Raw genomic sequence first — 12,937 nt, 5'->3', positions numbered from 1 at the left:
CTCACATGTGACAACCTGGCATTTGCATGTGATACGAGCGCACGGACCAGTATTTGCAAGCTTCCCCCGAGGCAGGAGCAGTGACAGCAGCTCATGTTTCTTGTCCTCTGATTGGGCCCTGCTACCGGACCTCATTTGAATGATCTTCATGAGCATCAGCAAGCTGCAAGTAACTTTGTTTCAAGTGCAAACATAAAACTAGATTCTTTTTTAGGTGCCAGGAATGATTATTCTTGGAACATTATGACAAATTTTCATTTTACAAAAGAAAACTTATTCAGCCATCAATACTATCAGTTTGAAACTTCCAACAGACCACAACCTTGTCTCTTTATCTGTAAATGCCACAGGAAATAAGTCATAAATTGTCTGAAAATGTGTGTGAGCCACTCAGATACGGAGAACTGTACACCTGAATCGTGTTTATCTACCAGTTTCACCTTCTGCTGCATTTTTCTGAACCTCTGATCTGGTTCGTTCAAAGCTGTAGGACATATCTCTAAATAGAAGAAGAGGATGGATCCAAGAGTGTCACAGATATTTCACTGAGACTGAAACTGTGCCAACCACCGGCAAAAATATCACTGCAACTACTTACAGTGAAACGACGCGCTAGCCTACGATTTGATACAGATGCTCCGACAGTGTGGACTAAAGCTTTATCCAATCAACAGAAGGAGAAAAAATCTTCAACATGGATTTAATCCCATATTTAGAAATATTTTTACTCATGGAATATGTTACGTGCACTTAAATCATGCATGAGCAAACATAAGTTAGCTTTTGTGACATAACGCCACATAAGGCCCATAATTCTGCTAAAAACAAGTCCTTTACAACTCTTTCCAAAGTCGGTCTTTGATTAGTGTAACTTTTAATGTCACTGGTAATCAAATAAATTGTTTACCAGCATTTTTCACGCGGTACATTTTTTATGTTTACGATGTTCAAGCACAGGTTTTACAAACAGAATCTCACTTGCTCATATTTCTTTGAGTGTCTCAGTGTGAGTTTCTAAAATAAAATAAAAAAAGTACAGACGATAAAAAATGAATTTACATGCATAAAGTGAATACCTCATACTTTCTGATGCAGTTATAAAGTGAATATCTTTCATAATTACAACCATAATTCACATGTGCAGAATAAAAGCAGCATCGTTAAGCTGTAAATGTGTTCGCTGTAATAGGCAACATGGTACCGTAAAAAGCGGGTGTGGAAGTTTGATTTCAGAGGAATCCACATCCTGCAACCATCCTGCAACCAAGATTTGCAGTTAAGATGCAGAGTCCTGGTGTTTTAGGTCCACTATTTGGCCTTTATGAATAATTTCAGTAATTTTACACATGCAATTAAAAATCAACCCGTAAAATGTTAAATCTATGTTTTTTCTCCCCATAATTACTGCGAGGAACATATCGTTCTGTTGCGAGAATCAGGGACTAATGGCATACTAAATTCAGTCTAAATGTGATCCCATCCCTCCCATTAGATTTTTATTGCTTTAACTAGCTGGTTATACGATCCAGCTGTGGGTTGAACATTTCTCTAACAAACTAAGCTGCTGTTGTCAAGCGAATAGATCTCTGGATTTAAGATTTCGCAGGCCAGTCTTGGCTCTATTGAATTCGCTGAAAAGGACAGCCTGAAAAGACTTTATTTTGTACAAAACTAGATTGGTTACACTCACCATCACAGAACTGGAGTAGACGACTTTATGAAGAGAAATGTGCAGGCGGTTTCTTCTACGGGGTTTTACTGACTCCTTTCTGTCGTGACCTTGGTCCGTGTCCTGCCAACAGCTGGTGCTACATCATCAATAGCACGTGCCCTCCTGTGAGTTTGGGTTGTTAGGTAGAATTTAGGGCTGGGCGATATGGACCAAAAGTCATATCTCAATATTTTCTAGCTAAATGGCGATACTTGATATATATCTCAATATTTTTTCTGTGCCTTAATTGGGGTTTCCCCCAAAGCATTATAGCATAGCATCTCTGTTAGCTTCATTTTTTTTGAGGCAAACCCTTAAAAAAACTGTCAGTTTTAATACAAAGCCTCGTGCCAAATGTCACACAGGTATCTTTATTAACAGAGGTCTGCACAATATCAAAATGTATAAAACAAATGAAATAAAAATAAACTGCCTGCATATATAGAATAAAAATGCTTCTTGAATAAAATAAAACAAATATCCCTTTCCTGCAAAACAATTAAATTAAAATACACTGTGCAATTAATACAATGTAGACAGTAACAGGCAGACTTTTCCACTGAGGTTGACAGTTGTGCAAATAACAAAAAATCTGTGCAAATCTCAAATAAAACATTCAAGTCAATTTGTCAGAAAATAAGCTATATCAAAATTATTTAAAAAAAAAATGTAAAAAAAAAAAAAAAAAAAAAAAAAATTGAAATCGATATAAACGATATTGTCTCGTACCATATCGTGTTTGAAAATATATATATCGATATATATTAAAATCTCAATATATCGCCCAGCCCTACTAGAATTGAACCATATTCACCTTTTAAAAGCGTTGAAAACAGACGTGTTTGTGATTGTTCAGATCAGCCGTTTGGTTTGGTTAAAACTAAGGGTGCTTTCACGCATATAGGCTTTAGGGTGCATTCATGACTCACCCCTGAAGTCTTGTGCTGTATTCTTTGCTCGGAGAGGTGTGCACGGTTGCACGTGCGTGGAGAAGGGCACGTACCCACAGATGTGACAGCTCCTCGTGACGATTTACCAACATAGTTGCATCGCCCCGGAAAGCCGAGCAACAATGGGATGTTCTCCACTGCTCTGATGCTCCGAGACTGCCACGGCTTCGAGTGACTGTGTAATTGTGTAAGTGAGTACGTGCGTGCAGGCCAGGGGGGGGAATCGGGATATCACAGAACAATTTGGATACCCCGAGAGCGCGCTTAGTTCATTTACAGCAAACGTGGGCCGGTGTGAACGAAACTACCTGATGGAGACGCTCAGAGGTGAGGTGAACCTCTGGTGGGGAGCTCCGGGTAAAAACGCATAATTAACCAAAGGCCTGGAATCGCATGACTCCGTGATCCCATGAAATCTCTTTGGTTAATGAGTGTATCACAGTTTCGCCGTACACTAGTGGGCTCTTCAAATCTTATTTCTATATTTAGATACTTTCTTTTCCTTTTCCGTTGTTGTTGTTGTTCCCATCACACATCACACGTCCGATCAATAATCAACAGAAGCTTTCTCGTGCAGCTTGAACTGATGCATTCACATATTACTGTACTTGGACGTCCTCCGACGAGAGACCAAACCACAGCGAGCGAGAGCACGACAAGTTTACAAACTCATGTCAGGATTTCAGCCTGGAGCAAACAAACTGAGGGGTTAAAACTGTCGTGATTTTCCATTTAGCGGGATCTCTAGGGATAACTTGAACGCTGTCAGTTTGTGACTTCAGTACAAAGAAAAAGACCCCAAAGTAACACAGCAAAGAATCACTACTCTACACAAACTGAAGCTATGGACATGCAGGATAAAAAGCCTGTTACACAACTGTAAATGTCAACGACAGGACGGGACATCAAAGTACGGTTGAGGGGTAACAAGCAGTTTAGGCTTTTTACAGTATACAGCTTAGATGCAAAGAATCAGTCAACCACTAAGAGATTTTTAACAAATAATCTCCCAAATCTTTACACGTAAACACAAGAATCACGCCACGCAAGCAGTCGAGAGACTCCTTCATTCATTCATTCATTCATTCATCGCTCCTGTCAGATGTTTAAGGTTTACATGCTGCATTTACTTTTCATTCTTCAGCAAACAACCATCTGTGATCGTTTCAAAGGAAGGGACAAGAACAAGCAAAGGCAGCGTGTGTTTCTCCGAGCGAGAGAAAACGAGTAAGACAAGCGCCTGGCAGGAAGGAGAAGGAAGAGAAACGGCACCTGAGAACAAATGGTAAGCCCCGATCCCTTGAGTGCAATTTGCATACGCACAGGTTGAACACTACAGACGGAGCAGCGTCTTCCGTAAACAAGAGATCAGGATGAAATGACTGCGTTTTACCCTAAAAAGCTAAATAAATCAAGGTTGGGTTTCGTACACTGGCTGCTCGCTGTCTGTTCTCGTCCACACAAACACATTTACCAACATTCCTCAGCCAATCAATTCGCTGCACACAATGTTACCTTAAATAACAACCCTTCAAGGTGAATCCAACAAACATCATCAGCGTTGCTCTCTGTGCCAGCAAACAAGCACGCACACCCTGCAGAGCAACATAAGCACAAGATGAAGATGTGAAAACAACACACACACACCTCTTCACACACACACACACACACACACACACACGCCACATCTGCATGCAGGCACAGATGTTTTGAGGAGGTGTCACACACCCATATGAGCACAGTCTCCATCCACATGCATGTAAACAGTTTCCCACCCCTGCTTCCACGCCCACACACACACACACACACGCACACACACACACACACACTTCCCTACATTTACGCCCTACCTCCATCCATCCATCTGCCCATCATCTCCTCTTTTCAGTCCACCCTTACCTTGCAGCAGGCTCTGGAGGTTGAGCTGTGCCTGCTGGTGCAGCTCCTCGACACACTCCGGCCTGCTCCAAGAGCCAAACACGTTCACGCTCTGTTGCCATGGAGACCTGAAATGGGCCGCGCTGCCGCCGCCGCCGCTGCTGCCCCCGCTGCCGCCACCGCCGCTGCCGTGGTTGCCATCGCCGTGGATGCTGCTGCCACCGCGCCTCACGCTCTCTGCCTCTAAACCGCTGGTGGCTGGAGGGAGAGGGAGGAAAAAGAGAGAGGGAGGAGGGATAAATGTGGAGCGCCCGTGATGGATGGACAGGGAGACGATGGAGGGAAAGAGAGGAAGGGAAATAAGGAAGGGGATAAGATTATTGGAAGTGAAGTGGAGAGGAAAGGAGGGAGAAAAAATAAAAGAAGGGATAAAAAGAGGAAGAGGGGAAGCGAGAGCAAAATAGAGGATGTACAGAAGAAATGTAAATGAGTTGGACGGAAAAAAGGAAGAGAGGAGGTGTGAAGGAAAATATAGAAAATCAGAGAAAGAGGAAACGAAGAAAAGGGGAGGACAGGGGAAGAGGGCAAATGAAAGGAAAGGAAAGATTTTATGGGAGAAAGAGAAGATATGTCCATAAAGAAAAGGAACGGAGCGGGAGAAAGGGTGGGGTGAAGGGTGGAGAAAGAGAGAAAAAAAAACATGTAAATAAAAATAAATGAATTTGCATAACTAATACCCAGAGACCTTGATTACATAACTGTGTTGTCAGGGAGAAGAAGGACAGAGGAAGGAAGGAAGGAAGGAAGGAAGGAAGGAAGGAAGGAAGGAAGGAAGGAAGGAAGGAAGGAAGGAAGGAAGGAAGGAAGGAAGGAAGGAAGGAAGGAAGGAAGGAAGGAAGGAAGGAAGGAAGGAAGGAAGGAAGGAAGGAAGGAAGGAAGGAAGGAAGGAAGGAAGGAGTTAAAAATGAGCGTTTAGGGAGAAGACAAGAAAAAGAGGTATGGAAAGGCTTGGAGGGAAACCAGAGAGGAGCTCTTAATTAGCCAGGGAAAGGATTGGGAACGACATAGAGGGAAAGTGAAGGGAGGAGACGGATGGAGGAGGGAGGGGTGTAAGGATGGATTAGCCCATGAAGGTATGAGAGAGAGAGAAAAAGAGACAAAAGGGGATTGTGGAATTAGGAGCAGAAGAGGAGGGAAAGAGGGATGACACTCATGAGCAGAACTTGAGAACGAAGGCAGAAAGAGTGAACTTTGCACCATTTAAGTAAAGAAAGAAAATCTTTTTATACAATACTTCACAACTTTTCATTTCCAAGGTTTTAAAGTTTGCTAAATGAAATCTTGGATGAAGAAATAACAGTCAAGATATTCACCCGAGGTGTGAACGTCAACATTTCAACTTACAGCCTCGTCTGGGGTTTATTTAAACGTTTCTACTTCGTTGTAGTGCATAAATATGACTGACTTTCACCAGATAACCTCAGCAAATCAAAGTACCTCAGCTCTCTACCTCTGCCACCTTACACGAGCCTGTTCCTCTGCTCGCTGTTTCCCCACACTCTGCTCTGATACCCGAATGCACCGGACAAAAGCAGAAACCTCCTATCAAATGCAATGATGTAGAGAATGATGCGTACTTCCGTTGGCTGCCCCCCTCATGCTGGACGCCTCCATTTGCATAAGACTGGACAAAGCTCAACACGCCTCCTCACTTTGCATAGAAAAACGAATGGGATCCGTGTAACGCAGGCGATTTGGTGTATAAAATGGATGGCAAAACACAGAAGCAAAATAAGAACATCCAGTTGTTCAATAGCTCGTTGAACCGCCCTTAGCAACAATAATTAGAAGTAATGGTTTTTCTCTATAAGAGAGCTCTCTAGTGTTGTTGTTTTTTTGTAGAAAAATTTGCTGAAAGATTGAGAACTGACTTGAATGGTGGCTTTCCTCCTGGGAAAACCAAAATGACTCAAGAGAAACCTCCAACATTTCTTCTATGAAGAAAGTGGTCCCACATGCTGACTAATAATCAATGATCTTCCATTAGCAACATCTTCAAAGTATACACACTATATCGTTTGTCTTTTTAAGGGTGTGTGAGGCCCTTAAACCTCCTGGACGCCTCCCTGGTCAGGTGGCAGGACCCACTGGGAGGAGACCCCAGGGAAAACCCAGGACACATTGGAGGGACCATGACTACGTTTACATGCAATCAAAATTCGGGTTATTGTTAATATTCCGGTTACTGAAACATTCAGAATTTTCCGTTTACATGCGTGAGCAAACAGGATTATCCCTGTTTACATGGTAATTAATAATTCGGGATATCCCGATCAAAACAGCGACGCGCGGAGAACGTGATGACGCAATTCCCGTCATTTCCGCTTCTTCTTCCTGTATCCAAATTCAAAACAAATGCTGCTTCGCGCAACTTTTCGCTCACCTTCTTGTAAATCTCGCTATCCCTGTACTTTCTACCGTCTACAAATGCCAAAATGTTCATATCCTTCATTACATTTATAAAATGATTAGTGCCCTACTCACTCCAAAAGTGTGGCGTGGTCTTGCGTTTCACCGTGTTTACAAGAACTTCCTGGACTCAAAAGACCAGGATTCCTTGCGAACAGAGCATGCGTAGAAAACAAATTCATGTTCCGTTTGATCGGGATATCCCGTTTGGCGTTTACATGACCGAATATTTGGGTTTTAAAAGGAGTAACCCAAGGGTAATATTCAGGTTTTTAAAAACCCGAATATGAGCAAATTCGGGTTATTCAAAGGGGTTATTGGTGTTTACATGGCCGTGCAAATTCGGGTTATTGCCAATATTCGGGTTTTAAAAGGGTTATTGAGTGCATGTAAACGCAGTCCATGTCTCTCGGCTGATCTGGGAACTCCTTGAGATCCTCCCAGATGAGCTGGACGAAGTGGCCGGGGAGAGGGAGGTTCGGGCTACCCTGCTTAGGCTCCTGACCTCACGACCCGACCTCGGTTAAGCGGATGGATGGATGTGTGAACAGCACAGACTTCACATAACTGCCGGATGTCTGATCTGACAGTGCTCTTAAACTTGTGATGTGCTATATCTGCGCCTCAAGCTTGGCATTTGGCCGTCTCCATATCAGAGCCAGATGTGACCATATTTGGCCAAGAAGAAGAAGAAACTGTAGAGTGACACTTGAAACTTGACTGGAAGAAACAAATTACAGCTTTATGCAATATACACATGGGACATTACTGTCAGAAAAGTAGGACCAAAAATTCAGGTTGACATTTAATAAATATCTTGTTTAGAGATGTATGAAATGCTATGGAAACTACCCTGAATCTTGAGTTCTGCCGAAGACAATCCTGCATTCATTAATGCCAGACTCTTCTCACTGTGCAAATAACCTAGTTAACATTTAAAGCACGACCATATCCACTTCAACATGAATGTAGAGAGACTTCCCAAAGGCACTAAAAAAACTATTTCTTGATTAAAGCGCAGTTCAAAATCGTTTAAAGTTTAAAGGAACACTTGGCTCCCTTCAGAGATGTATAAATATATTCCACAGTGGATCCAATGGGACTGTCACGTTTAGTAGGTTTTTTTGCTCCTAAGCAGACGTCCCGTCTCACAAAACCTGCCACGCCATATGGAATGGCAATGTTACCCTCCCAGCTTGCCGCTTCATCTTTCAAAGTGCTTTTCACACAATCAGCTCCCACAAGAGAGAGCTTTGGTTTATGATACAGAAGCGAGTCAGTTAGCATCATCCACACAGAGGAGAACACAAGAGATCATGTATGGAAGCTATTACATAGGTTTTACCTTTAATGTTTTTCTTTTTTGGAACTTGCTTACAAACTGCATAAACTGTATTTGTGGGTCTTTTTTTTGCTGTTTCTTATCAAAAAACGAAGTTTCTTTTCTAATCTGTGAAATAACCACCAAGAAACAGTCAAGCATTTGTAATAGTTGTAGTTATTAAACAGAAAATGTGCAACGTGGAAAGCAGGGAATGAAATCATTAATGCAGCAGTGTTAACAAGCTTTTCTTTATGATGCTGAGCACATCATTTTTAAGCAACGTAAATATGCTGATGTAACACCGGATCCTTTTAATTACACGGTCTATTAAGAATTAAACCTCGCGCTTGCGAAACGCCAACTGGACCATGATCTTCCTGCCACTCAAAGAGCGCTAAACCCAGAGTATCCATTTATGCTGTGTTTGATGGATATTTAGAATATTCAGAGTTATTTGTGACAAACATGTAGAGGTTTGATATTTACATGTTTCCAAGCTGGTGGTCTCAAACTAAATATATGTGGATATGTGGATCTGCATCAAGTAGCTCCTGCACTTCTGTAGTCGTAGCTTCGTGTTAACTCAAAGAGTTAATCCGTGAACATGTGGGATTTTAAAAAGTTAAATATATGATCTTGTGTGGGTGTGTGTGGGGGTGTGTGCTTGTGAGACTAAGGTAACGAGCTGGAGTAACACAAGCCTCAGGAGTTTCCATAAATGTGGCAAAAATGATAGTAAATGGGAGATCTACTGGGAGAAGGAGTCCCAGCTACCTTGGCTGCCATCACACCCTCGAGACGTCACTGCCGCTGTGACTGTGCGCTAAGGGTTTCTCACTGTTCTCACAGCACATCAGCACAGGGAGGAGTCATCATCCCTCTAACATTTGTTTTGTTTTGTTTTTTTCAGCCTCACAGAATTCAGGCTTGCGTCCAAAACATGCCACGAATGCTTCGGCACAGTCGTACATCTCGCAGTGTCTTAAGGAACAGCGCTAGTCCGGGATTCATTAGAGATAAACCACCAAAGAAGTCGACATTGTCGGTTCACATGAAAGATTCTAAGAATAGTGGCCACGATGTGTCCATCAGGGATTATGCTCTGCAGATTTAAGCTGCTTTCGAGGGGTGTTGAGGCCAGAAAATAGGACAATGTTATAAACTTTCACACAAACAAGACGCTTCTCACGAATAAAGCCACTTGAAGAATATTTAGCTTATAAAATTCTGTGCCTTCTGCTTTTTTGACCCAGGCTAATGAGAATACCTGATCAGATTTCAGATAATTAGATTAAGTCTAGCTTCTTTAATTAAACACAGTTTTGCTTGTATTTAATGTGAAAGCTGTAGAAGTAAAATAGTTAAGTAAATACTTAAACTATAAAAAATGGCATCACTCAGGCTGTGAACTAACGGGCTTTTCACCAGAATGCGATGTGATACGTTTTAAACGCTTTCGTCAGCATGCGACGGTGTACAGCGATCATAACTATTTTTGGGGGGTAATTTAGTTCTTGGCAGGCAGGACTACCCCAGGTTTATGTTCCTGGTGACAAAGATGAATCTCTTAATAAATACACCCTCCCTAAAACACACCTGGCATGACTCAGCAGAGTAGAAGCCAAGGAGGTGGTTCTGCAACTGCATGGTCTGAAATCCAACATCTTAATCAGGGATTACCATCTGGTACAAACTGGGTTTTAGTCAACTTTTTAACTTATACCTATAAGCATTTCTTAACATAAACTACCCTGAGATTCACTGGCTTTGCCAGAGGTTCCTGCTCTGCAGGCGGAACGTCTCCATTTTCAAATGGGCAGGAATTTGGGATCTCTTTCCCGGCTCAGCTTCTCTCATATTTATACAGATCCACCACCGGAGCGATTGCTCATCATAACAGATGTCAAAAATTGCGAGAAGGACCCGCATAAATCACATGGCTCAGCATCCAAACCAGGATGGGAAAATACTTAGCCTTTTAAAGTAAATGGAAATGAAATCAACATGGGGTTGGAGGCAAGACATACAAACAGGAGTTACGCAAGAAATCAGATGAATCACAACTGACTCGTTGCTAACGGTCTCTATTGACAAAGATTATGGAGGATTGAGGGGTCAGAGGACCAGCACACCCACACTACATATATTTGAAATGCAAAAAGCGTCCATCCTTAAGAGAATATCTACCGCAGTAAACAAATCTTCCTCCAACAGAGTCGAGCATGAAACACTTCCCTGCATGAACTCCCATGAAGGCAATAAACAAAAGTGCTGCAAACCTACCACATACTGACACCTTCATATTCACAAACACACACATTTGTTTGTGGGGTACTGTGTGAAATGAATTTTGTCTCAGGCCTTAAAATACACTCCTCTCTATGTGGGCCATAGTTTCAGTAGGGAAGACACTGACATGCACACATGATAAAAATAGATCTATGTGTTCGAAATGATGCGTGGTTGTTAGTCCGAATACTGACCCGTACATGTCAACCACGTAAGACAACTTATATGTCTGTGTGAAATAATGCTGTGACTGCTGACCAAAAGCCTGGCTAAAACCATTTGTTTGTGTGTGTACGTCTGGGTGCTTGCCATGTATGCTTGTTTATGTATTGTTATGGGGACTAAGAGTTGAAAAGACACTATTGGGACCTACTATAAACATAAGGGGCCAAACTGTAATCCCTTGAGTTTAAAGGAGCAATATGTGAGACTCTAGGTTAAAATATACCAAAATAACCTAGACATAGAAAGAGTGAGAAGAAATAAGTGCACTTGTGTCACACCAATGATGATTATGTATTTAGCTGCTCAGACATTGACTGAGTTATTACCAGGGTTATAATAGTTTTGAATTTTTCATTTTAGTTTAGTTTTATTTCGTTTTGACTTTTTCTCCTTCAATTCAGTTAGTTTTAATTCGTTTTTAGTGTGGGTTTGCTAGTTTTTATTAGTTTTTATATTTTCAAAAATGCTTAGTTTTAGTCTAGTTTTTATTAGTTTTAGTTTTAGTTTGATTGAAATTGATCATACCAAGAGGCTTATATTGACAGGGACGAAAACGGAGGAAATTATATCTATAATTTCAGTTCGTTTTAGTTAGTTTTCTAAACACGCAATATAGTTTCAGTAAGTTATCGTTTTTGTCTTTTAATTTTCGTTTTTATTTAGTTCAGTTAACGAAATTGTTTTTTCAATTTTAGTTTTCGTTATTTCGTTCGTTTTCGTGAACGATAATAACTCTGGTTATTACTACTACTGTCATTTAGCAGACGCTTTTACCCTAAGCGACTTACATATGAGAGAACAAAACAAGCACAAAAATCACATAGGAGGGTCCAGCTGGGTAAGTGCTGGTCAGACTGCTGAGAGTCCAGTTGGACACTGTCACGCCAGTGCTAGAATATTTTTTTTTTTTTTAAATAAGAAAGCTACGTCTAAGAAGACACCATCTTGATGTAAGTGCATGCCTCTTACTAGATGCCGAAGTGCTCCTTAAAGAGCTGGGTCTTATTGTGTTAAATAACTAGCTTCAGTCTGTCCAGGCACGTAATACCAGTTTCTGCAATGCGTGGCGGTAGCGAGCAACATATCGGCCTCAGTACAATATGATGACATGAAGAAGTCGCACGGTTTGTGGGCGTACTTGAACTTGTTGTCATGAAGGAACCGCTCCCAGGTTACCACTTTACGTTTCTGCAAGGAAATTAAGTTTGATGCGAAACTGGCAACGGTTCTTTTAGATCAGTAAGTAACCCGCTGAAAGTGTTGTTTCACGAAACATTTTTGATGGTCAAGTTACTGAGGTGTCATTACACCATCAAATGTACTGATCTCAACAATGTCCCGCAGTAGATTGATGCAAAGCTGATTTTACTCGTTTCAGACTTGAAACTGCAAAATGTATGTATTTCATTTTTAGCTTCACATTAAACATTGCTAATTTAAAGTTTAAAGCTTAAGATCTGGAATTACTGTCATAGAATGACAAGTAAGCAACAGTTAATGGGCTTCCACTTGTGATCTCTATAAGGTTTGGGTGCATTGTGAAGGAGGCTGTGGTGTCCTTGAAATGACCCCTCAGGGACATTAAGACGAACGGGCATGTGTGTGTCTTTACAGGCTTTGTGGGATTTATTTCCCCAGTAAACTTTGTGCCAAACTTAGAATATGCACCTCAACTGAGCTTTAATGGTCCCCCTGTTTGTTCTCTAAAGAAACCAGTTTTCAAAAGCTCCCATTGCTACAGCCAAGTCACAACAAAAGGTCAGTGCAGATAATGAGGCTCTCTTCAATAAAAGTAACAACCCCTAAACTGGGTGGAAAGCTGTGATGCATCGCATGCAGGGCAGGTACCAAAGGCTGGCAGTGAGGGATCTGTTCATACAGACATCAAGTTGACAACATTCAAACTAACTTCCACTTTTATCTGTATTTTATGTAAATATGGACACTAGTGGCAATAACTCCAAGAAATGTAAACCTGTCGCGGAACGAAAGACACCGAAACAGAATGAAGATCACCTTTGGATGCTGTCAAACTGAGTCAAAGTCGCACCAGCAGGTGCATAAAGTGCTCTCATGATTCTGCTCATTAGT

The 12,937-nt window shown here is 41.5% G+C and overlaps 1 protein-coding gene across 1 annotated transcript in view; it reads right to left on the bottom strand.

Annotated features, from left to right (window-relative positions):
• Positions 1-12,937, bottom strand: part of nhsl2 (NHS-like 2) — a 214,988-nt gene that overhangs the window by 59,654 nt on the left and 142,397 nt on the right. The window contains exon 2 of the mRNA XM_061710043.1: positions 4,561-4,797. Within this exon, the coding sequence (XP_061566027.1) occupies positions 4,561-4,797 (237 nt within the window). The remainder of the gene's footprint in view (positions 1-4,560; positions 4,798-12,937) is intronic.

This window comes from Cololabis saira, chromosome 20, assembly GCF_033807715.1.
Source record: "Cololabis saira isolate AMF1-May2022 chromosome 20, fColSai1.1, whole genome shotgun sequence".
In the NCBI taxonomy this organism is placed as follows: Eukaryota; Metazoa; Chordata; class Actinopteri; order Beloniformes; family Belonidae; genus Cololabis; species Cololabis saira.
The sequence above is the reverse complement of the archived record's forward strand: the minus strand, read 5'-3'. Positions and strand labels throughout refer to the sequence as shown.